Raw genomic sequence first — 25,604 nt, 5'->3', positions numbered from 1 at the left:
CGAGGCCACATGATAGTAAAATTACATTAATGAATAAGCTGATGTAACATGGAGTTATAGACAAACAGTTATGATGCATTTAATAGCTAAATTCTATAGAGTTATATGTTTCCCTAAATAGAGGATCTTCAAGTGCTGACTGATTTACTTCAAAATGATGCTCACACTCATCCCTGGCCGACATCTTTGAAACAAAGCCACAGATTCGCGACATTCAACACAAAATAACATTGTGGAAAATATTCGTCGAGTATAAAAGAAAAAATAACTCATCCAGTAAATGTTACTAACACAACAGCCTTTATGTTATTATGAGATCTCGGTGAAAATGTGCATACAGGCTCTGTTTTAACGCCAAAGCCGAGAAATAGATCCTGCTTTGTGTGGCGAATGTGTCAACCCGCGTCTGCGGCGTAGCGTTACAGCAATGGTTGCCCCTTTTGTTCAACCGAGTTTCTGAATTATTCCCAACACAATGAGATGATCGGGATGTTATATTGTTTCATAAAATCATTTCACTGTACCTACGCTTCCTGTGATCTCGCCTGGGATTATCTAATGAATTAAAATCGATCTGCAACCCTTCCGATCTGGTGTGAGGTTTCCGAAGCACGCAGTCTTGAGGAACGTGGAGTAGTAAGTGTTTATAACGTTAGTCCAGATCTGTAGCGTTAAACGGTTGAAGGCTCGTTTTTTGGGGGGGCAAATTTGATCACATTTTAAGCTCAACCTGGATGTAATTTTGCGGTTTAAATATCAGTAAAAACACAAAACACGAAGTAGTAAAGCTCTGATACAAACACAAGCCTGGTTATTTTCCTCGCATCGCATATTTCAGAGCTAATTCACCACATAGAAGGGGACTGGATTGCTTGATCTACCTTAGATATTTGCTGATAAATGACAAACGTGATCACATATGCTGTAGTTGTTTGGTAACTGCAAGAAATCAGACGTTATATTGTCATCTTGTTGCTCAGTGTCTGGTATTAACAGGATGAGGTCATTGTGGAGGGAAACACTGTAGAGGGCTGAGTGGTCGTCTAAGTTACAGTCAGGCTCCAATGTATGTAACTTCAAACACTGTTTTGTGCATTTGTTGGTGTTAATTGTACTAAAAATGCTCTGTGGCGGTAAAGCGACGCCTGTTTTTGTGTAGCTAACGTCTGTCCTGTGAATACAGCCACAGTTTAGCACGCGAATGAAGTTAGCGTTACCGAGGTGACTGAAACACTCAGCGTCGATTAAGATGAAATTTTAAAGCAAGTTAGAAACATTGACTTGTGGGTGGTGGCGGTATTCTCTGTAGCACTGGTGATTGGGAAGTGAATTGGTGTTGTTTGCTAGCTGCTGTTAGCTTGCTGGCTAACAGCGCCAGTCTCCAATGTTTCATTGTTTGAGGAGGAAGCAGCAGAAAAATGCTACGGCTAACGCTAGCTGGACTAGAATACATTAAGTGCCTCGGTTATCTCCGGGGCTTCTAGCTAAATTTGACCTGTGTTCTGTGTCGCTTGATTTTCTTCCTCTGAGCTATAAACAACATTGTTTACTACCAACCAGACTAGCTGTTACGCCGTGTGTGTCACTGCACGATAACCGAATATAACTGTAGTTAGCGAGGACCAGCAGAAACAAAAATATTGACCTAAATTGCACCTGTTATTTCAGGGACAAAACATAACAGTTTGTTTTCTACAGAGACTGGGGGGTCATAGTCACGTGACTGCACCATAACAGGTGCACAATGTGCAGGCACGACTTGTCTAGACTGGTGTCTCTGCATGTCTGTGGCAGAGGCTGGGATCTAACTAATGTATTTTGTGCATAGCAGTCAGAATGAAGTCTCTTGAACTGATCCTCCTATGGTTCTCCTTTGTGTTCCCGTGTTTCAGATGTAATCTGGAACGGCATCTGTCCCAGCAGTGGCTGTTGGCACAATGGGGCTGGACTTTGATGTAAAGACATTCTGTCACAATCTACGGGCCACCAAGCCCCCTTATGAGTGCCCAGTGGAGACTTGCCGTAAGGTTTACAAGAGCTACAGTGGCATTGAGTATCACCTTTACCACTACGACCACGACAACCCAACTCCTGCACAGACTGTACCCCAGAAGAAGAGAAAGGGACGGCCTCCTCGCGCGTCACTGGCTGGATCAGGAGATACAGATGATGGTGGAGGTAACGGAGGTGGAGGACCGGGGCACGGGGGGAACACCCCTGGTAGTCCCAACCGGTCAGAACGCTCTCATTCCCCGGGCAGAGAGACGATGACCTATGCCCAGGCACAGCGCATGGTAGAGCTGGAGATTCAAGGACGCATTCACCGCATTAGCATCTTTGAGAACATTGATGTGGTGTCAGAGGAAGACAGCGATGCAGAGGATGCTCCTCCATCTGGTACTGGTGGTAGTGGTGGAGGTGTGTGCAACGGTAGTGACGGTGGGGCCGGAGGTAGTGAGGTAGGAGGGAGTGGCAAGGACCGGCCAGATATTCCATCTTCTAATGGGGGCAAAGCCACCCCCAAGTCTGGGAAGCACAAGAGTAAAGAAAAGAAGAAGGATGGCTCTTCCCATCATCACAGCGCTCAGTCCGGGCCTGCAGTCAAGCTCCCAGAGGCTGTGTTCAGAGAGCTGGACCAAGAGAGACCTGATGCCCCTCCTCGGCCGTCATCTTACTACAGGTCTGCATTGAGAATTATAATCTGGTTCATTAATAATTAACATAGCAAGTATAATAATTAGAGACAGAATTAATGTCAAGTACTTGGCAGGCATTTTAAAGACAGGTGATTTGTAATTGGGAAGCATTTTATACAGAGAATTGTTTTGAAAGTATTTAAAGCACACAATTACACAGTCACCACACATTGTTGCATGTGAATGTACCAGGAAATTAATTTGACCTGTTATTCTGTCATTATTTCTTCTCTCTATACTGTGAAATGTGTGGTAATCCTACACTCCCAATTAATTACATGCTTTTCTCCTCATGCATTATATATAATAATACATGTTTTTTTCTGTTCTTTGCTGTTAAGGTACATTGATAAGTCTGTAGAGGAGCTGGATGAGGAGGTGGAGTATGACATTGATGAGGAGGACTACATCTGGCTTGACATCATGAATGACAAGCGACGGCGTGACGGTGTGACACCCATCCCTCAGGAGGTCTTTGAGTACCTTATGGACCGCTTAGAGAAGGAGTCCTACTTTGAGAGCCACAACAAGGTACCTGAACTTGTATACTGAGGGGAAGATGATATTTTAACACAGAAACATGCCAAAACTCTGATCTCTCCTTCTGCTCCTTTTTCTCAGGCGGACCCCAGTACCCTGATCGATGAGGATGCTGTCTGCTGCATCTGTAATGATGGAGAGTGTCAGAACAGCAATGTGATCCTGTTCTGTGACATGTGTAACTTGGCAGTGCACCAGGAGTGCTACGGTGTGCCGTACATCCCAGAGGGCCAATGGTTATGTCGTCGCTGCCTGCAGTCTCCAAGTCGAGCAGTGGACTGTGCTCTCTGTCCCAACAAGGGCGGAGCTTTCAAACAGACAGACGACGCACGCTGGGCACACGTTGTGTGTGCACTCTGGATCCCAGAGGTAAATCCATACGCCACCACGTTCATCTGTGCTGCACATAGATTTCAGTTTTAGTCTCCACCTCCCTCAGAATCAGAGGTTCTTCAATTTTCCACAGTGCATAAGGATTTTTATCTAATTAATTCATGCTTACATATTCCAAGACTGTGAAAATAAATACATGGCTGCAGCACAGATGTTATCACAATGTTACACAAATATGTATGGCTCATATATTTATGTTTGCTCAGCTCTTTTGGCCACATTTTAAGTGGTTTGATAAGTAACACATGATGCATAAATCATAAACCGCAAACCACAACTAAAATGATATATAGCCAGTTGAATAACATCTGTTAATTAACAGTTTGGTAATGCTCAGTCAGTCTGTTATATTGTTACTACCCTAACTCTTTGATTTGAGTATTGCAATAAAGTGAATTTTGCTGCTTTTCCTCAGGTCTGCTTTGCTAACACAGTCTTTCTGGAGCCGATTGATAGTATTGAGCACATCCCTCCTGCACGCTGGAAACTCACCTGTTACATCTGCAAGCAGCGTGGTTCAGGCGCCTGCATCCAGTGTCACAAAGCCAACTGTTACACAGCCTTCCACGTCACCTGTGCACAGCAGGCAGGCCTCTATATGAAAATGGAGCCTGTCAGAGAGACTGGGGCCAATGGCACCTCATTCAGCGTCCGCAAGACGGCTTACTGTGACATCCACACACCGCCAGGATCGGCCCGACCTTTGGGAGGAGTAGGCGGTGCCAGCATGGGTTCGTCTCACAGCGAAGGAGAGCTGGAGGAGGATGACGAGCCCAGCATTGGCCACGATGATGACTCCAAGGGCTGGAGCTCCGAGCGGGCCAAGAGGGCGAAGGCAAAATCCAGGCTGAAAATGAAGAGAGCGAGGAAGATCTTAGCTGAGAGGAGAGCTGCTGCGCCAGTGGTGTCTGTGCCCTGTATACCTCCACACAGGTAGGCATACAGACTACATGTTGTACCTGTACTGTGTACTTTGCAACTCTAAGAAACACATACCTGTTTACCTTTTTATACCGAACTGTATGTGGAACAGCAGGTTGACCAGAATCCATATCATGACTTGTTAGAATGATTTAGGTTCAAGTGCCTGTGATTTTTCTTTGTATACTATTTTCTGGTAGCTCCAGAGGCACTGTTCTGTTAACCCTGTGAGACCTGAACTATGAAAGAATGGTCAGAAAATTCTAATTTTTCAAATATGAACTCTTTATTTGTCCCTTTGACAAAATGTAAAAAAAAAATAATTAAAAAAATAAATTCTAATTATATTTTTTGTTTGTATCACACATGTCAAAACATTTGGAAAAGTGAGGGGGGTCCACCAGGAGTCAGTATACGAGCATAAGAGTTCATCTAAAAGGGTTAAATGCAAAGTTTATGCTTGATGGTGATGCAATGAGTCCCAGAAATGTGGGTATCATATATGATACGTACGGGTTCACAGGGTTAATCACCCTTACCTCCGCGAACAGGGAAGACTTATCATATAACAACAAAGAAAGTTTTTCATTTATGACAAATGAATACAAGTAGTGTTTGTTTCTATCCAGGCTCAGCAAAATCACTAGTAATTTGACAGTACCCAGGAAGAGCCAATTCATGCAACGGCTTCACAGCTACTGGACCTTGAAGAGGCAAAGTCGCAATGGTGTACCTCTGCTGCGCCGGCTCCAAACCCACCTGCAGTCACAGCGACATATTGACCCACTCCCACCACAACCTTCATCACAGCTTCCTACAGTAAGTAATTTTAGTGAATATTATTATTATTATTATAATTCTGTACATGCCTCATTCAGTTGTCTCAACATGTTTGTGGGGGATTATGCTTTGTTGGTTCAGCCGAGGGACAGCGAGGAGAAACAGAGTGCTTTAAAGGAGCAGCTGAAGGCCTGGCAGAGGCTTAGACACGACTTGGAGAGAGCCAGGCTACTGGTGGAGCTCATCCGCAAGAGGGAAAAACTCAAGAGGGAGACGGTAAGACATAAATTAGATTTATTTCTGTCACTATCAAAACCTCAATACATGTAATAATATACTGTTATTCCTAGTGAGCTGTATGGGACAGTAGCACACAAGTCTCCACCAATTTAAAAGGCATTTTAGTTATTTCAGTGACATATTTTCTATTTTTCTGCCTCATTGCAGTTTTCATTCATTTTAGTTTTTTTGGTTGAGAATTTATTTGTTGTGGTCAGGTCTTGGGGGCATGGGAAGATTAGGTGCTGCTGGGAACCTCTGACACAGCTGATATTTAAGAATCAGACGCAGAAACAGCATTCATGCGCCAATTTCTCCATTCTGCATTATTGCACAATCGCTATATACTTTTACATGAGATTGTGGGTACATACATAAACTTGAGTTGAACTGGTGTACACACACACAGTTTCTCTTATTTGGTCAGCAGCTGTCTGTTGTTAAGAAAAAAACGTGTCTATGTTCAGATTAAAGTGCAGCAGATGGCGCTGGAGATGCAGCTGACTCCTTTCCTGGTGCTGTTGAGAAGTACGTTGGAACAGTTACAGGAAAGAGACACTAACAACTTTTTCACTGAGCCTGTACCACTGGCAGAGGTAAATGCACAAATACACATACATTAAACATTTGCATAATTACTTAAAAGTTGGCTTGAAATATTTCACTTTGTGTGTAATGAATCCATATATGTGAGTTTTACTTTTTAAATTGAATTATTGAAATGAACGAACTTTTCCACAGTATTCTAATTTATTGAGATGCATCTGTAAAACTTTCTGAGAGGTTATCTGATGCTAATATCAGCCCCAAAACTGGTCAGACAAGTTAGGATTTACAGTGCAGATATGACTTCACACTCATATCTGCACTGTAAATTCGAAAGGTTACAAGAACAGTTATGCCCCTGCCTGATCTTTATCCACTGCTGCTATCCAGGTGCCAGACTACCTGGACCATATTGACACTCCAATGGACTTCCAGACCATGTGGAACCTGCTGGAGTCCCATCGCTACCTCACTTTTGAGGCCTTTGAGGCAGACTTTGGTCTCATCGTCAACAACTGCCTCAAATACAATGCCAAGGACACAGTCTTTTACCGTGCAGCCCTGCGGCTCAGAGAGATGGGAGGGGCCGTGATAAGAACAGCGAGGCGCCAAGCTGAACGGATCGGCTTTGACTATGAGACCGGCATGCATCTCCATCGAGAGCCGAGTCCAGACAGTCACCGTGACCACGAGAGAGACAGAGAGAGGGAGCGGGAGCGGGACAGGGACAGGGACAGAGAAAGAGACCGGCCATTGTCTTCTAATGAAGATGGTAAGTGAACTTTCGCTTTGGTTTTTTGGCAGCTAAAGCAGTTTTTTCTTAAGAAACAAGTTAAAAAATAAATGAGAGACAAAATATTTCAAATACTATATTTTTGGCATCTAGAAGGTTGTCAAACCACATTTTGTGGTTATTTAATACTTTACATTTAGAGAAGATTCAAAATGTTCTAAAATGACATTCTGTCTGGAAGGAAATTTATACTTGTTCGTCATTTTATTGTATCGCATAAACATGAGTGAAATACATGAAGGAATTATGGTGGAAGAGAAATGAGAGGACGTTGGGAGGTGGAGTGTCAGGATGGCACAAAGGGATACAAGACTCAGAGTATGAAGGAGAGATTATGTTAAGGGATATGCAAAAGTTTAGTTTTCTGGGCTCTGTCCTTCTCACAAGGATTAAGCACTGAAACAGTATTAGAGTGTGTGTGGATGCAGAATAGAAATACTTTGAGAAAAAAAACATATTTGGCACAGTACAACTTCTTAACCAGTAGATGGCGCATGTCACTCAGTTGATAGAAACAGCATCAGAAATCCTCTTTTGCTTGTAAAGACCAGGTTTCATACTTTCCCCTGAAGCTGCTCAACAGCTATTTCTCTCTGTGCCTCCCACAGACCTGCTCCTGCCAGAGAACAGGCGACGGCTACCACTGGAAGAGCAGCTGCATTACCTGCAGGCGCGTCTTGATGAGGTCAGCTCGGGGAAGCACAGCATTGGTCAGTCTCGTAGGGCCAAAGCTCTGAGGAAAGAGATCAGTGTCATCAAGAGGAAGCTCGCACACCAGCGGGAGGGAGGTTCCAGTATGGGCGGCCGGGAGTCTGTGGGAGGAGGAGACCGGGGTTCTTCTCTTCCCCATCACCCATCCTCATCAGGACACCATGATGAGGGGGGTGAAAGCAGCAGTCAGGAGATTGGTGGAAAAGGTGCGTCTAAGACTATATAAAATGTCATTAATGTACCACAGGAAAATGATGACAGCTGTTAAAGTAACGTAATAAACATTTGCTTGCATTTCTAACTTATTAAACCTCTCTCCTCTTCAAGATCCGAGTGTTTCCTCGTCTGCCCTGGCTCCAGAGGTGGGCCGTCGGACATCTGTCCTCTTCTCCAAGAAGAACCAAAAAATGACTGGACCCCCCAAAAGACCAGGACGCCCTCCCAAGAACCGGGATGCTGGCTACGCTGGGGCAGGGGTGAGCCAAAGCCCCATTGGCCCCCCACAGCTGCCCCTGCTGTCACCATCCAGGCAGAGGAAGAGGCCCCGCAGCCCCCACAGCAGCTCCAGCTCTGACAGTGACAGTGATAATGACGACCTGCTGCCAGGTACAGTAGACACTTGAACAATAAACTTTTAATTTTCAATTTAATTTTCAATTCAAAATTCAATTTCCGCTCACTCCCCCTCTCTCTGTCTCTTTTCTTCAGGTTTGCCCAGTAATGGTTTTGATGGAGGAAACCAGCCAGTAACAGAAAGCTTCCGCGTGTACAGAAATGAACCACGTCTCCCTCGTTCCAGCTCAGACTCTGAATCCACAACCAGCAGCAGCAGTAGTGCAGCTTCTGACAGGACCAGGTGATTAGTGCACAAAGTGTATATTCACAAGGCTGGCAAAGCACGATGCATCGTGTTCCTACAAGCTCCTCTGATCCACTGAAGTGACTACATGTAAAGTGAAAGGGGTCATTTGCAGTAACAAATTCGCAGAGACATATCAACCATCTCTGCCACTCAGTTGAAATTTTTTGACTCTTTTAGCATGTTGTTGTTTTTTTAACACATTTACTAAAATGGTTTAGTTCCACCAGTCCCAGTAGGCCTTGGCAGTGGGCAGCTTGTTTAAGCAAACAAGCTGAGATAAACCCACTGTATCAGTTGGGTTTGACACTTGTTGTGAGTTCTTCTGCCTACAAGGGGCAAAAAAGTCAGTTGATGCAGTTTTTAAAAGAACAGTTTGACATTTGGTCTTGTCTTGTCTTTCGCATAAGAATCACTATGCATCATGCATTAACCAACGGTTCATGCAGAGGATGAAGAGCGGTACTGATCTGCTCATCTAACTCTCAAAAATAAAGAAAATTTCCAATTAGTCATCTCAAGGTTGTAATGAGAGCAGCATTTGTTTTTAATAGCACTAGGAACACTAACAGTTAGTTTATCAGCCACTAAAGTGTGATTAGCTGCATTTAATGGTGTAAACATCATCGTTGATAACATCTTTGAGCAGTCAAATTGTAAATACGTGCAGTGAAGTTATATGCATCTTTATATCTCTCTTCTCTCTCAGTACAACCCCCTCTAAACAGGGCAGAGGAAAGGCATCGTTCTCTCGCTCCGCCTTCCAGGAAGACAGTAGTGAGGAAACATCAGGCACGGAAAATGATTCTTACTCAGTTGGAGGATCACGGGGTGTTTCACATTGTAAGCACATTTTCACTAACTCAAAACCACATACATGCATCCATGTCAGTGCACAAACAAGCTGCTTAATCTGATAGGACCCAACTCAGAATCTTAAATACCAATAGAAAGATTACTAATGATGTCCTTATCCTGAGAGTGGTTTGGAATTAACTTGCTCTGCCACTTATAACGTCATTAATATTTGCCTGAAGCCTATTTTACTAAATGGAAATATGCAGTGCTCCCTGCATTTTATGATATTCAGTTTGTTTGATGTTTTTTTTTTTTTTTTAAACTTTGGCTGTGAAGAAAGATAAACCTACCCATATATTCCACCGAAGAAGAAACAGGACAGAACTTGTCCTTATGATACAAAAATCAAGACAGAACCACAGTATTTCTGCAAAGCTCAAGTGGCAACCAAGACAATTTGATTACGACACCCAACGCGGCTCTCACCCAATTTTGTTGCTGGATCTTTCATAACCAGTCCAGTTTCACCATTACAGAATCAGAAGGTTACAATGAGATATTTTAATGTAAATTTCAGAGAAAATCTATCTTGTATGGACTACTCAGAACAGTGTGATGAGTAATCAGTATGATTCTGATATGTAGTGATAATCAGAATGATAATCAGTATGTTTAACCAGTGTTTAACTGGAAATGTAGTTGCATAATGGTGACTGTGCTCCTGTTCCTATGCTTCTTACCATCAGTGGTGCGGGGCCGAGCCAGGTCTGGATGCTGGATGACTTCTGATGATTATTCTTCTCTGGAGGCTCTGGACCTGGTGTGGGCGAAGTGCAGAGGCTATCCTTCATATCCTGCTCTGGTTAGACACAAGTCGACAACACAAACAGCATGCTGTAGACCAAAGTCCAGTGAACTGTTACCTTTAGGACACTCTGGAGGGTAACGGCTGTGTTTCTAACTCTCCTCTTGCCGCTGTTTGCCTGCAGATAATTGATCCGAAGATGCCCAGGGAGGGGGTGTTCCACCGTGGTGTCCCAATACCTGTCCCACCTGTGGATGTGCTGAAACTTGGGGAGCAAATGACCCAGGAAGCCAGGGAACACCTCTTCCTGGTTCTGTTCTTTGACAACAAAAGAACTTGGTCAGTGCACTGGTTCCTTTTGACTCATCTTTTTGTATTCACAAATTTTATTGTCACTAATCATTCTTAAATTTTGTCACTCCTTTGTTTGTTCTCACTGACGTTCTGTCTTTTCCAAAATGATGATGAAATGTACAGAAAAACACAAGACAAACAAAATAAGCTTCTGATCTTCCTGGATGTGTTCATACAAGTTACGCTGTGGTAGTAGTTCAAAGCAAACTACACTACTTGTATTGAAGTGCAAGACGGCAGAACATTTTGCAGAAATAGGGCAAACGGGGTTTTTGAGAACAGAAGAGGATGGAAAGAACACGCCGTTTTTAGGTCATTCAAAGTTTGCTTCAGAGTTTGAAGAGGAAAAAAAAATCTGATCTGTAAGAAACTTAATGACAACAGCAATTATCATTTTTAAGCACTGGGATGATCCCTGTATTGCATTTAGAAAGTCATCTGCTTTCAGATCATAACCTCTAAAGGGCAAGAGTTAAAAAAAAAACAGGATCTTATTTGTCACAGGAAATTACTTGGCTTGTTATGCCTTCAGAATTTTTTTTTCCACATTAACTATTAACTGTCTGGACTTACAGACTTGGATGCGTATGTTGCCAGAATTTCTCTGTCCATTTATTTTTGTTTTTGATGCATGTTTTTCTGTGCGTTGAGTGCACTGTACCTCCGATGGAGGAAAAAAATGCAACATTTGACTGTATATGTATTTTTGTGTATGCAGGCAGTGGTTGCCGCGCTCTAAGCTGGTTCCGCTGGGAGTGGACCAGGAGCTCGACAAGGAGAAGATGCTGGAGGGCAGGAAGTCCAACATCCGCAAATCAGTTCAGGTGGCCTACCACCGTGCCATGCAGCACCGCAGCAAGGTGCAGGGAGACCCCAGCAGTGAAACCAGTGACAGTGACTGAACACACACAGACCTTATGAGTTGGTCTTCGCAGGTGTTGTGGAGTTTATGTTTCTCTCTTGAGAGCCCAGCCCTACATCACAGAACACAAGAAATAGTGCCAGTAGCACCAAGTGGAAAAAGAAATCCACTACATAAGCCCCAAGACATGCACACTCATGCACACTAAGCCGTATTTAATCTGACGTGTAAAATATTGTATTTAAGAGAACTGAAAAAAATGGTATTAATGACAATGATGGAAAAATATGCTATGTTCAGAATCATGAATCAGAATGTTCCTCGTATGTGGTCGATATGTTTAATAACAAATGAGATGATGGTTTACAGACTCAAAAAAAGAACATAGTATTACACTATGATGTATACACAACTCTGCCTCTCCCTGTCATTTTTACTCATCATTCACACATGTAGGTTTACATGTGTGAACAGGGAAGTGCATGTAATGTACATCAAATGCACACACTGTGGGCATGGCTGCGAATGCTATCGCTCTAGCACGTTTTCACATTCATCACCCAACTTCAGGAAAAAAAACAACAACAACACGCCTGGTGCTAGTGTCATTTCAGTGGAGCACAAAGAGACTGTTGCAGCCTGAACTGAGGGCAAGCCAACGTTAACGTTATTTATTCTGCCTACTCTTTCTTAACGAAGTCCACAAGCTTGTTTCATCATGGACAACTTCTAATCACTCCAACTACACAAGACAGAACATTGTGTGGTTCTTTTCATCTGTCACTCTTATGTTCATCATGTCACCTGTTTTTACAGTTTTGTTAACATACGTCTGTATCACACAGGCCGCTGGTCAATGAATAATGAGGACTAAACTGAAACACACGATCGCCTCACTGTCTGTCTTAGTCTCAGGCTGGTGGCTTTAGAACTTTTATATATACAGATTACATAAAGATAGAAGTTTAATAAAAAGAATTGAGTTTTTTAAACTTGTGGCTTGTGCTGTGGTCACTGTGTGTTTACATCTGAGAGTGGACTGGGTATGTTCACCTTCAGAGCACTTCCTGGTTTTCTGCTTGATTTTAGTGAACCATTTTGGGGATTATTGCCATATGTTCAGCAGAAAACTGACATGCCTTCCTCCTTATGAGGAAACAGTGACTCACATTAGTGATTCTCAGAACACTACACTGTATGATACTGATAAAGTATCACACAAAAAGATAAAAGATTTGCTGTCAGTGAACATGACCAGTCAGGTTTTATGTTTCTCTAGGATTGTTTACACTGCAAAGATAAGTAAATGCTCTAGGGTCCTAGATTTGCCTAAACCCTCAAGTAAACCTTCTACCTTTTACAAAAGCACAAACACTATTCCAAACATCTGATATCTTGAGGATGTAGAGTGTAATAACTTGTTAAACTCACAGGCTTTCTTCATTGTATCCGAGGGATACATCACAACAGATGGGACTTTATCAGTTCTGATGTTTACCATGCTGAAAACACTGTCCTCTCTAAGGTGTTAGTAGATTACTTTTCTGCGTGGATGTGCCAGCTAATGTACAGTCATTCTCCATGAGTTCCTTAAACTGGTTCTGCAGGTTTCTTGCGCCTTTACAGTATTTTATTGTATATAAAGCACAGAGTGACTGTACACCGGTTCCACTGGTCGGACAACCTTTACAAAAACACGTGCCATGTCTCATTAATGTCTCCAGGGTGCCATGTAAACCTTGTGCACCTTGGATGTTAAGACAGCGTTTTGGATGGATGGATGGATTATACGTGATTTTTGAAAAAAAACATAATAATATCAGATAATGCAATAACCTGTCAAAATCAAAATAAATCATACAAAAATGTTGGTACTTAAACAGGTTCAAAGGCCTGAGAAGATGCTGCTGGACATCACAAAGTTATATCCACCCTGTCACTGCATTTGCAGGTTTACTACAGTATTCACAAAACATTTTACACTCATTTAATATGACTGGTTCCCATAAGTAGACTACATGTTTACTTTATCATTTGCCATATGATCTGATTCGGCTGTGATGACAAATTTCTCAAAGCAACCAAAGTGAATTTCCGCTCCCCAAACCAGAATTTATGATCAATCTTTCCACACATGATAAAGATCCCCCACCCAACTGGAACACCCACTCTCCACAACTCATAGGCGATGTCTATAGGTTTGCACAGTGGCGCCGCTCTGAGCAAAGATGTCTTGTTTCCTGCCCTGAGATAAGTTCAGAACGTGAGTGGAAACAACTGATAAGCATCAGTCAGTGGTGACTTTATGGTATACTATAGAGACCTGTTTCTTTTCTGTTTTAGCTGTTCAGCTATCATATTTGATGTACCTAATCTCTGTACACACAGACTTGTGAGTTGAATGTTATTATGAGCTTGTATTTACTGGATTAGATAATCCATGAACCGCATCATTTAGATACTATCACAAGATTTACTTCATCTAAAACAATGCAATCTTTTGTGCACTGATGAGCTGAGGTGTCTGCTGCTCACTTTGGTAGGTGGTGAAGGACGAGAACGTGTAAAACAAAAATGGACTTCCTCACTCTAGGATCTTCACACTCTGTTTAATTACATTCAGTCTTTAGTCATAGACCTTCAGGCTTTCACAATATATACACTCAATTTCTAAGTGCTATACTAAGACAACTGGTTAAATACCTAGGACTCTCCACCACTCTGTTAGAACTGAAGAAGCCTTTCGACTTAAAGATGAAATGTCTTCAAGAACCTCAAGCAAGTCCAGTTGCCTTCGTATAGTGCTTAGAAATACCATGACCTGGATGACTGAGAATCTTCACAGACATATTTACACTCAAGCTTCTCGTCACAGACCCTCCTCAGGCAAATGCAATGAAAGAAAATTGTATTTACTATATTACCATTCCACAATGCCTCTCCTGAAGAGGGTCAGTGGTAACAAGACATTAAGGTCTCGTGTGCCATCTGGCAAACTGTAGCTGAGATGTCATGTCAGTTTTTCCTTTTCTCCCCTCTCCTATAAAGACACCATTGGTGATGCACAGTCTCTCCAATCTGAGTCTCTGAAACTTGCAACTAGGCCTTGCGGTGGCCTCAATCACTGGCCTTCTTCTCATATGTTTGCTTGGTTTTTGATGGCTTGGGGCAGATTTACAGCTGTGCCACATTTTGCTTTTCTTAATGATTGCTTTAACTGTTTTCCAAAGGATGTTTACTGCCTTGGAAATGTCCTTGTTGTGTTTTTGACTTGTGTTTTTTAGTCACCCTTTTGCAAAGATACTTAGAGTGTTTCCTTTATCTTCACGGTGCTGGTTTACCACAATACTGACTCACCAAAAGTCAGATCTTCCAGACAGTGCACAGGTGCATCGAAACCACAGTCCGTACATGTTTCTTCTAAGACCAGCTTGTGACATCAGTGATGATTTAGGTCTGTCTTGCTAAAATGGGTTAATACACATGCAAAACAGGAAACAAAAAAAGTTATAAAGTCTGATGCAGTCTGCGAGAAACTTGCAACTTTGTAAAAGATTTGTTTTCCAGTAAGAAAATAAGTGTGCAGTATAAAGCCAAAGCTACACAGGCATGGCTTAAAAGCAAGTTAAAACCCCAGAGTCAGAATCCAGATCTGCAAATAAGTAAAATAAGTATTCATGGCTGATGTTTATCGCAATCCCTACGTCAAGAAAAAGGAAAAAGTACAGTGTCGAGATGTGCGAAGCTGATAGACATCTGTTCACACAGACTCCAGGCTGTAACTGCTGCCACAGGTGCAACTAAATCCAGAGTTGGAATGGGTAAGTAGTTATGCAAGCATGTATTTTGTATTCTATATTTGTAATTCCTTTATGTAACTTGTAGAGATCTGTTTTCACTTTGACATTAGTCAGTGGGTCTTTCTCTCTTGCTCAACCTACTTTGATTCAGTGCTGTAAATGTATAAAACGTGAAACCTTACAAGAGGACTGAATTCTTATTGCAGGGTCTGTATTTATGGCTGATGGGGGGCGTCAAGCGAGACAGGGTGAAACTTTGGGATTATTGCAAAAGAAAAACAAGAAACTGTAGCTGCAGGGAGGATTACTGCTCAGCTGTGTTGTGTGTGTGTGTGTGTGTGAAAGACTGCAGGCAGTGATTGGTATAATGGTGGGTGGAGGTTTTTATCCCACAAAGAAAAGAAAAGAAAGCAATGTTCTCTGGTCTACCTTGGCCTATGGCCCACTGCAGGCTCACACGCACTACACGCCTATCCGGAGTAATGCTGAGACTCTGATGAGAGGCGGAGCTGAGGTGGCAGCGATTATAAATGAAAAAAAAAAAAGTAACAAACGCCCATGTGTTAGTGATTTCATACGTCTTGGGAACTTCAGTGAAAGAAGCGGGAACTCGGGGAAGCTGATAAACCCCGCAGACAGAGCGACCGCCGGTTCCCCGGGGGCGGGGTGTATGGTTCTCCGACGCTCGGATTCAGTAGTAGAACACCCGCAACGGAGTAGAAGAAGGTCGGCATAACTTTTTACAGCGTTTTACAGCTGAAACCAGCATGGACATGGACATGGACAAGCGGAAAAACGACTTCGTGAGGACCCACCGTCATGGCTTTTAATTCTACGAATATTTCACAATATCGTTACAGATGTTTAAAATGCATCTCGGCATCGCGCTGGCATCTGTCGTCGTCGCGGTGTTTCCGCTGCTGCTGGACTGTATCACAACATGTCAGGTGAATGTAAGACTTCTGCTGTTACAGACTGGACTATAGAGACTCTGCAGGTGTTTACATTGGGGCGAAATCACTGTTAATATGTTAATTGGTTTATACAAATGCCGCCCAAAACACAATTGTGTTAGTCTGCTTTTAATAAAATAAAAGAATCAGATTCGAAGGTGCTTTAGTGGCATAAAAGCTTCAAAAACGATGTTGCCAAAGATTCAAAATGTAATTTTACTAACTACACACACACAACACAGTAAAACAACACCAAGATCGATATACATATATAGTAGTTGTATATTTACAGTAAATGTGTGTAGTCCATTCATTGTTGCTCAACTTGTGACATGTTAATATGTTTTGGGCAAAGTAATAGGCCCCGTCTCCTTCTCCTCTTAGTTCATTTTTACAAATACATTAAAGTTTAGTGATAAATATGTAGTGATTGAATGGACTAATACATATGATGCTTTGTGAATGTTTGACATTGCCTAAACTTATGTCATCCTTCTCTTGACTTTATTGTAGATGGGGAATCAAAATGGTAAGTATTACTTTTGCCATGTGCTCCCTCATCACTTTAAAGGCCTTAGTATCATTTCAGCGACTGACACATGTGGAAGCCACATGTGTCAGTCGCTGTACTAATGCTCCTCTCTGTCTGTACAGACTATGCTGAGGGACAATGCCCTGTAAAGCTGTCCCAGAAACCTCAGGGGACGGACCTTTGGTGTGTCACTGTCCATGTTTGGATGAAGGCTAATGGTACAGAGTGAAACTATAGCCCCAAAGTCCATTTTGTTATCTTGTGCTTCATACATTTCATCATCCAGTGGTGCATGTCTGATTTAAATGTTGAAAAGTATGTCACTCTCATTTCTTCCAGACTTCTCAAAGACCTCAAAGATTACAATTTCCTCACCATCTGGGAACATACGAAACAACATGACAAAAAAAGAAAAAAAGGTTGGACCTTCTCTTTGCATTTGCCCCAAAACTTTGTATACGTATAACATTTCAGTTCACACAGTTCATGATGTTATCTCGGTGGAATACAATCTCTTTTTCTCTGTTCTCTCTTTCTTAGTGTAAAAGTAAACACCAATTCAGGTGTAACAGAGGTATCAGACAGCAGCCACATAATATCAGTTTTGACTTGGTAAGATCAGGTTTCCTGTTGTAGCATCAAACATTCTGAAGATGGGTTTATGAATATAGTAGTGGTGATGGTGGTGTTTCTGTTTGTTTTGTTTTTTTTACAGTGGGAGTTTGTATATGATTGTGTCGAAGCTGAAGCAGAAAGTATCATTTCTGTGTCCTACAGCACACCATCAAATCGCTGCAGTGTCAGTTGCACAGTACAAGGTAAGGTACTTAGGATTTCTGGTATCGGACCTCATGTTTTACCTCTTTGGTTTATTTTTTCCTTTCTGCCTAATTCTTCTCATTTGTCTTTTCCATGCAGTCTCCCTTATTGTGTTTTCATAGAGTAGCCTGAATGGCACAAAAGCTGTGTGAGAGTCTTCTGTGCTATGTCCTGTGTCAGATGGGTGGATAAATTAAAGGAAAAACAAACTTAAAGTGTCTTAGGAAGGTGTGTGGCCACCACAAGCCACCAGAACTGCTTCAGTGCTCCACGGCATCGATTCTACATGTATTTGAACTGTGGAATTGTAAACTGGAGGGGTAAACACAATTCCTTATAAAGATAGTTTCTCATTTGCTGAATTCGATCTAACACATCTGTCCAAGGTCTCCCAGATGTGTCCTTTTGAAGTTGAGATCTCAGAACTGTGAATTCTGGTTTAGGCAAGATTCACATCAGGATAGAAATGTTGCATCACAGGATAAAGGTGATCAGTCAGTATAACTTTGTATTGATTGTATGCCAGGTTTTCAAACTGTGAGGCAGGAGAGAGTTCATGCTCCCTCTTGGAGTCGTATCAGTCAAATTTTCACCACAGACGTGCTACAAATATTTTTAGATTCAGTGTGACTTTTTGAGGACATCGTCTGTTCTGATGTTAATTGCGAATCACGTAATCACAGAATAAAGATACACCTTGTAACTCCAGAACTTGAACTCTGCATGTTTTCACATTTTTTTCCCTATCAGAGTAAATCATTGATAGTTGTCATTACACCCATGGGTTTAGTGCAAACAGGAAGTGCTGATAGATAATTTAGCATGTTAAGAAAAAAAATGATTTTCACTCAAATAAAAGAAAGCAAATAGGACAGAAATTAATAAGAGTTAAAAAAAAAAAATCCATTCATATGAACTTTACTGTGTTGCTCTATCAATATTTTTTGACAGCACTGAGTCTCAAGATCTCCATCAACATGGTCCTTATACTCCTGGAACACTGACTTGTGGCACCTGCATTTTATGTTTCTCAATTCATGTATCCAGTTCTTTTCTTCAGTTCACCCATCTGTTTGAGTTGACATGTCACAAGTGATGCTCATATCCTACAGTTATTTTATTTTTTTTTATGTTTGTGTGAAATAGACCCTGTACCAAACTTTGATCTGTCTGTGGATCGGTCGTCTAAATCCATCAATGTAACTGTGGGGCCTGAAGATAAAGTGTATACCAGATGGTGTTACCGAAAAAATGCAGTGGAGTGCATTGCTGGGTCATCTTTATCCCCGATTCTTGTAAGTATCAGTGGCACAATTATCCACATATACTCACTTTTATTTTGTATGTAGTAAAGGAAGTTTGCAATATTTGTATGTTGTTTTCAGATTGATCCATCTCAGTCTCGATCAGCGGTTCTGAACATCCCTTACCTGCTGCCCTGTGTGTGTGTACAGGTACTTTGAATTCCATGTAATTTTTTGATGAAGGAACTATTATTTTGCAGAATCAGTCTATCATTCCTGCGCTTGTCTTTTCTTGTCTTGTCTCTACAGGTATACTACACCCACGTAGATGCCCGGCGAGATAAAAAGTGTCCTTTTGAAAAGGAAATGCTCACAGGTGAGTATTAGTTTGTGATTCACGTCAGAGTCTGACTTAAAACAAACAAAGATGTGCTTGCTTTCAGTCTGACTCTGACATCCCATTTTAAAGGGGATTTTTTTGTTATTTTACTATTATTTTCTAATTGACAACTGAGATACTGTGTTGTGTCTGTGAAAACACTGGTGTTCCCCTTAACCTGTTGGGTAATGTGTTAAAGTCTTTCAAAAGCCCATAAAACCAAAGCCTGACCACTTTGTGTAAACTATATCTTTGTAGGTATTTAAAAATATGACAAATGTAACATAGGGTTCTGCTGTGTTGGGCGTTATCCTGCTCCTGCAAATGGGCCTGAGGAAGTTACTAGCCACATCTCCTAAAGATGTCAACAAGGGTGTTCCTCATTTGAGGCATTATAGGAAATACAGCAGAAATGAGCAGAAAGTGGCTTTTATCACAGTGACTTAAGCCTTGAATCAAGAGCATTTTGTGACTTATTTAGCTGTTTCTCCAGCTTTAGGGGAAAAATGACCCTAAAATTCTCTTTTTTTTCCTCTAATGCCTCAAATCTACACTGTTGGTCAACACAGGTTATTTTACATAAGCAACTTTTGTGAAAGTGCATTCTTATTGCGTTCTGAGAAAATAATATTAAGATTACCTCTTATTGTTTTTAAAAGTTCAGTTCACACGATTTATCACTTGCCCCTAGTGGTTTCTAGCCCTGCACATAGTTTTGGTTTTGATATGAACCATGGTTTTCAAATGTACAGGGGAAGGGAACTTTGTGGTAGAATATAAAAACGACATTTAAAAACCTCAGTGGTAACCTGTTTTTTTGTCTGTTTTTTTTTATGTCCTGACTGCTCAGGATGTTCTGCAGACCTCATTGTGTAAAGTTTTCACTGGAACCATTTCCCTTTACTTTCACTGGAACTGCTAGTAAAGAAACAGGACAGTGGTTCTGGGAAGACCCTTTACAACTGAGGTTTTTCAGATCAACTTTTTTGTGTTTTAAGTGGCACAAATTTAAAGGAACAGTGCAACATTTTTGGCCGTTTTTTTTTTTTTTTGGGTTGTTTATTCTTGCCAAGAGAAACTCAGTACCCCTCTCATATCTGTCTGGTAGGCTGACTTGAGCATGCCATGCTGTATGGATTCATGTGTTAATTATTAAGCCCTAGAGGTACTGGTAGGTAATTTGTTGCTTTAAGCTGTTTCCAGTCTTTATGCTAAGATAAGCCAATGATTATCTGGCTGTAGCTTTTTATTAATGAGCAGGAAAAGTAGTGGCATTAATGTCCATATCTAACTCACGGCAATAAAGTTAAACAAATTTAGGAAGTGTTTCCCAGTTTGTTGAACAATTTCTTTAATTCCATTCACCTTGATTGTACTGGGAATGGCAAGTAAAGTTTCAGAGACAAATATCCCAAACCTCCAGCACATAAAACCATTTGCATGGTTTGACACCAGGGGAGTTGAGGAAAATGTTTTGTTTTTTGTATATTGGTGGAACTGTAATTTCACGCGTCAGTTATTCATATCAGGCAAATAAAATTTTAGGTTTAGGTTTACCTCGTGTTACTAGGTGTTGTAAACATTTGTGCCCACATTGAATCAACAGATGTCCAAGATGTGTGGCGCTCCTCTAATCCCTTACTGTATGAGTCAAGTTTGAAGTGGAGCTCAGTGTGTCCTGCCAGCGATCTGAAGATCTCTGCCTCCCTCTGCTGGAGGCAACATGAACACCTCTGCACACCTATACTCAACTCCACACTGGAAGAAATGGAGGATGTACCAAACCTGGTATGTTTGGCAGAACTGTTGGTGGTATTGGTGATAGATTCCTAATAAAAATCAATTAAGTTTTCTTAAACACAGATTGTGTTTACCTGACAGATATATAACATATCTACAGTGGACAAACACCCTAACATGTGTGTGCAGGTGAGAACCAGCTAGATGTGCTTGCACTGAAACATGTCCAGTTATTTACGTCTTAGTTGCAGATTCACATATTTGTGTTTATTTTTTTTCAGTTTTCTCTACAAGGCCAACATAATATCTCTTGCCCCTTCCAGGCTGGTGAGTCAAACAGAAAAGGATTTTGTGATTTTATGTTTGTTTGTTTTTTGCTAACTTCTGTGATAAGTCTCAAATTATCTGTTTCCTTCTCTTGACTCCCATCTCTCCTTGTCCTTTACAGATATATCTTCATGGAAGGTGTACATTGGGCTGGGCAAGCAGAGTGTTATTGTAAATATCGCCTCTTCTGTCCCAGCAGTGTTCTCTGCTCAACTTTGTGTTGTTAACGAGATGGGATGTTCACCCTTAGGGCTGGTCCATACTCTAATAGTAAGCGTACGCATGTGTTTGTGAGAGAGAAAGAACTAAAGAGAAAGAAAATATAAAATTAAAAAATGGTAATTTAATGTTATATGTGGCTCTTCTTATCCATTTTAGGGGAATGTTACTGAGACAAGGATAAAAGTGCCTCCTCATTTTCTTGCTGAGAAGCCCTGTGTGCAGGTAAAGTATATGTTGCAACTTTGTGCAAGACTGAGAAGGCATTACTTTTTCTCTCCTCTCACCCATTAAATCTTATTTCCTGTAGGTGTGGCAGTCAGATCCTGCTCTTCATGGAAAGCGAATTCTGTGCCCAGACTGTAAGTGTGCCCAAGATACACACACACGCAAGCCCAAATGTACCAACACATGTGTTTCTGTATCACTTAATGCATCGGTGCATTCATGCCTGAAGTGATACGCCCCTAAAGTGAATAAATGTAAACAGACCAACCGCTGTTTCTGTTCTTCCACAGACACGCACAAGAGATGTGGCATATATGTGGTGGCAGCTTTGGTACTTGTGGGTGTTATTGCATTATTGGGAATTTTCATCCACCGTCTTACCAAAAGTGGAGCTGCAGGTTAGTTTAGTTGCCTCATTAAATAGAAGCTCAAGGCGCTGGTTCATTTCACGTGAATGCTTGTTTTTGTCTTTGAGTGCTTGCATGTCTCCAAAATCCTTTTAATTTGGTCTATTGTATTGCTTTAGTTGATTATCTTCATTGGCCTGATGGCAAATAATTGAAATTCACACAAATTTCAACAAATAATATGTGATCTATTTTTTTCCCCCCCTCCTCTGTGTTTTCCTGTATCTATAGGCTGGCTGTATATCTCAAAGCCAGTGCTACTGGTGTGCTCATCAGAGCAGTCAGCCCATGTCTCTGCTGTGTGTGCATTAGCCTCAGTTCTACAGGGGGAGCTAAGTGCCACAGTGCATATGGCTCTGTGGGCCCAAAGCTCACAAAAACAGACCGGGGCCAGGACTGGAGTAGCAGATCTGGGTCCGCTTCCTTGGCTGTACGGGCAGTGGGAAACTGTGCGTAAGGCACAAGGAAAAGTTCTAATTATTTGGAGTCCTGAGGCCAAGACGACCTATGAGAAATGGAAGGAGGAGAAGATGAACGAGGATAAGCCTGATAGAAAGAAGGAAGGTGACGGCAAAGCAGATTTGAGACATGAGAAAACAAGAGTAGACGTGGAAGAGGATTATAAACTAAGTGAAAGAAGTCTGGGAAAATGCAAAAAAGAGAAAGCCGGAGGAAGAATAGAGTGTGTGAAATTATGTGATGATAAAGACTGGTGCCCACAGAAGGAATCCTCTTCAGTCATAGAACCAGTGTTTGCAGCTGCTCTGGCCTGCCTACAGGGGACGCTGCAGCAGTGCAAAGGTCAAGGAGTTGCCATTGTGTATTTTCAGGGCCTTGGCCACAGCAGGGATATCCCAAAAGCCCTCAGAGATATTCCTCGGTACTGCTTGCCACAGGATTTCAGGGGTTTAATACAGGAGCTGGGAGGGATGACAAAAGGGACAAAAACGGATAAATTTAGGTGTCACTGTTGGCCCAGACTCCTCTCTAAAGTCCAGTCAATATGGCTGGCACAACAGCTTGCCCACAGACTACAAACACTGCTACCTCAGATGCAAGGAAAGAAAATGCCAGGGCCGAGCATCACATCATAGCAGGAAAAAGACATCGGATAAGACTGAGAGTAGGCTCAAGTTGCCACTGGCTGCCAACATGGCAAGGCCAGAAACTGTACAAGAGCAAGAGCCTCTGTACAGGTCACCATGGAGAGCAGAGAGGCTTTAATCTCAAGTTTCTCATGTCTTACCTGGACGGACTTTTGTTCTGCTGGAAACATGATATGTACATGAGAAACAGGAGCTGGGGTTCCATTGTGAGGACCTTAGAACCAATCACTCAATAACAACTATTCATTACTGGACACCTTCGTGTCAAAAACACCACTGCTAGTTTTGCATATTAAGAAGAGGAAAATACTCCATCCTGTCTCAAGCATTTCACACATGACAGAAGCTCTTTATGTTGCTTTTGTGACATAGCGAACACCTGTCTTATCTCTGTAAATATGCTAACCACTATGAAAATCTGGTTGCAAATTTGACCTCACTTTCTATATGAATGCATTTAATGTTTGACAGTGTTGTGACAGCACAGGTGACAAACTGTATGTGGCTGCTGTTTTCAGCAACTCGCAAATTTGCATAGGATTTTCTAAACAGAGACACTGAGCCAAAGCTGTCCCAGGATTTCCGCTGTTAGTAGGGTGACCAGATGTCCCGCATTGTGCGGGACAGTCACGCATTTCCATTACTTTTCACACGTCCCGCAAATTGAGACGTTGTCCCGCAATGTTATTGACAGTCAGACTCCAGTTTTGAAATGCGTGTTTTATGATCTGGCATTTATCAAATAGGGGGCGGGACGGGCTGTTTGATCATGTCAATCAAACTGGGACGCGGGTCGCAGTCGCAAGTCAAGTCAAAACGGCATGCAGCGTGAGACATGGATGGAAGCTGAAAGTGCATTGTCTGTGTGGGCCCAGCCTACCTGCAATTGTTGCTGTGATAGAGAGAGCTGAAAGACTTTTGATTGAGCAGAATAGAAATGTTTATTTTTTTGGAAGTTCTTTTAGACTACCTTGATGCATTGGTATCCCACATTGTCCCACGCAAACGTAGTCTTTGTCCCACATCTGGTGAATTAGGATCTGGTCACCCTAGCTGTTAGTGCAGAGTGCAACAGATGAAAAGATGAAATGACTTGTGTGATGATGAAGTGTGCTCCGCTACGTGGTGTTTAAGTCATGTGTTCAAGCTTTATACATCTTCATCCTGAAAGACTGAACCATTACAAGTCTACTGTTATTTCCTTCAGTGGACTTTATACAGTAAGAGAGTGTGCTTATCTGCAGGCTTGTAATTAAATATTTTCACACATGCTACCTCCTACATTCAAGGACAAAGTATACAACATTTTCTTTCCCCCTCAGGCATACTGCACCTCTTCACTCAAGAAACATTACTGAACATTACATGAAAATTATGTTTTACCTCGAAGACTCTGCAGCGTGCGCCAAAGAGAGAGAAAAAGAGAAAGCCAGTATTATTCAAATATCATTAACGGTAAATGTACTGCATGGGGGTTACCTCAAAATCTCAGAGCATTAGAGAAAGAAAACTATGACTGAGGTACTTTCCCAGTTCTTATTTTATTGCAGGAATACCATGACATTCAACGGTAAACTTTATGCAAAGCAACTTTAAACGGCTCAAGTTCAGAGCTCGCCTTACACACAAATTTGATTTCCTTTTGAAGAAATTAAGCCTTGCTTAATTGTCTCCAGAATTTGTTTTTCCTGCTTCGCTGAACAGTGTTAAGCCTGCATTATAATACAACATTGCTTTATACATTATTATATGGAATATAATAAAATTATTTAAAAAGAGCTATGTGAAAAATATTGAAATGTCTCTGTTAACAAAATACTGCAGCATAATTGATATTATCTTACTGAAATCTGTTTTTTCAGCATTCACAATCAGTTTCACAAGCTTCTTTTTTTGTTGTTGTTTTTTTTTTTTTTTTTTTAAACCTGTTCCTTCAAATGAGTTACGCCAGACAACCACAACATTTACCAGGATTCAAGGACCTGCTTCATAGGATTAATCAGGAAGTAAAATGTCCCTTACAGTAAACACTGGGAGAAACCATATCTCACAAAATATCAAGTTCAGTACATAAGGGTTAATCTCATGTCAGGAAACTTTCTGCAATGTGACACTGAACTCACCCAGACATTTGTCACTGATATACCTGATGTAAATTCAAGGTGTAGCTTGTACTAAATGACAAACGTAGATTAATACGAGAACAGTCATAAAATGATTTAAAAAAAAATCTTAAGCAGCCAACAGTCAATTTAATTTAAGCTTACATGAAGATTTAACCCCCTTATGCAATTTCCCCACTGAGGGACTAATAAAGGATTCTCTTATCTTATAAACAAGGTATGTCCAGTCACATGGAAGTAGTTCATAAAATCTCTTATACCAGAGCTGAACTGCAGAGTTTGACAGTATGTCCCTCAGGCACGTGGTCTTCATGGAAACAGCCAGGTATATTTAAGATCCACAGAGAATTTGCATTTTTCTGATTGCACATCATAATGCACCAGAAGCAC

The 25,604-nt window shown here is 41.5% G+C and overlaps 2 protein-coding genes across 4 annotated transcripts; both read left to right on the top strand.

Annotated features, from left to right (window-relative positions):
* The first annotated feature begins 434 nt into the window (after positions 1–434).
* Positions 435–13,182, top strand: brpf1 (bromodomain and PHD finger containing, 1). 3 transcript variants are annotated; one of them, XM_041048217.1, is made up of 16 exons: positions 435–636; positions 1,893–2,680; positions 3,038–3,227; positions 3,318–3,605; positions 4,045–4,562; positions 5,180–5,369; positions 5,472–5,606; positions 6,077–6,205; positions 6,546–6,927; positions 7,557–7,865; positions 7,987–8,265; positions 8,368–8,515; positions 9,228–9,361; positions 10,063–10,178; positions 10,306–10,460; positions 11,194–13,182. In XM_041048217.1, exons 2-16 carry the CDS (start codon positions 1,938–1,940, stop codon positions 11,375–11,377), a joined length of 3,900 nt encoding a protein of 1,299 aa, XP_040904151.1. In that variant the 5' UTR covers positions 435–636; positions 1,893–1,937; the 3' UTR covers positions 11,378–13,182. The 3 variants fall into 3 exon arrangements, with proteins under 3 accessions (XP_040904151.1, XP_040904145.1, XP_040904136.1); XM_041048211.1 differs by having other exon boundaries at positions 5,466–5,606; XM_041048202.1 differs by having other exon boundaries at positions 5,180–5,606.
* A 2,294-nt stretch (positions 13,183–15,476) lies between these two features.
* On the top strand, positions 15,477–24,869 carry LOC121188452. Its single transcript, XM_041048229.1, is given in 18 exon segments — positions 15,477–16,084; positions 16,604–16,619; positions 16,745–16,840; positions 16,962–17,041; positions 17,163–17,234; positions 17,338–17,440; positions 18,588–18,736; positions 18,827–18,895; positions 18,995–19,061; positions 20,671–20,852; positions 20,946–20,993; positions 21,086–21,131; positions 21,253–21,407; positions 21,510–21,575; positions 21,661–21,712; positions 21,869–21,976; positions 22,217–23,076; positions 23,078–24,869. Coding segments are annotated over 18 exon segments (2,388 nt in total). The 5' UTR covers positions 15,477–15,997; the 3' UTR covers positions 23,210–24,869.
* The last annotated feature ends 735 nt before the right edge of the window (positions 24,870–25,604 follow it).

The sequence above is a fragment of the Toxotes jaculatrix genome, chromosome 2, assembly GCF_017976425.1.
Source record: "Toxotes jaculatrix isolate fToxJac2 chromosome 2, fToxJac2.pri, whole genome shotgun sequence".
Classification (NCBI taxonomy): Eukaryota; Metazoa; Chordata; class Actinopteri; family Toxotidae; genus Toxotes; species Toxotes jaculatrix.
This window is presented reverse-complemented; position numbering and strand designations above follow the sequence as displayed.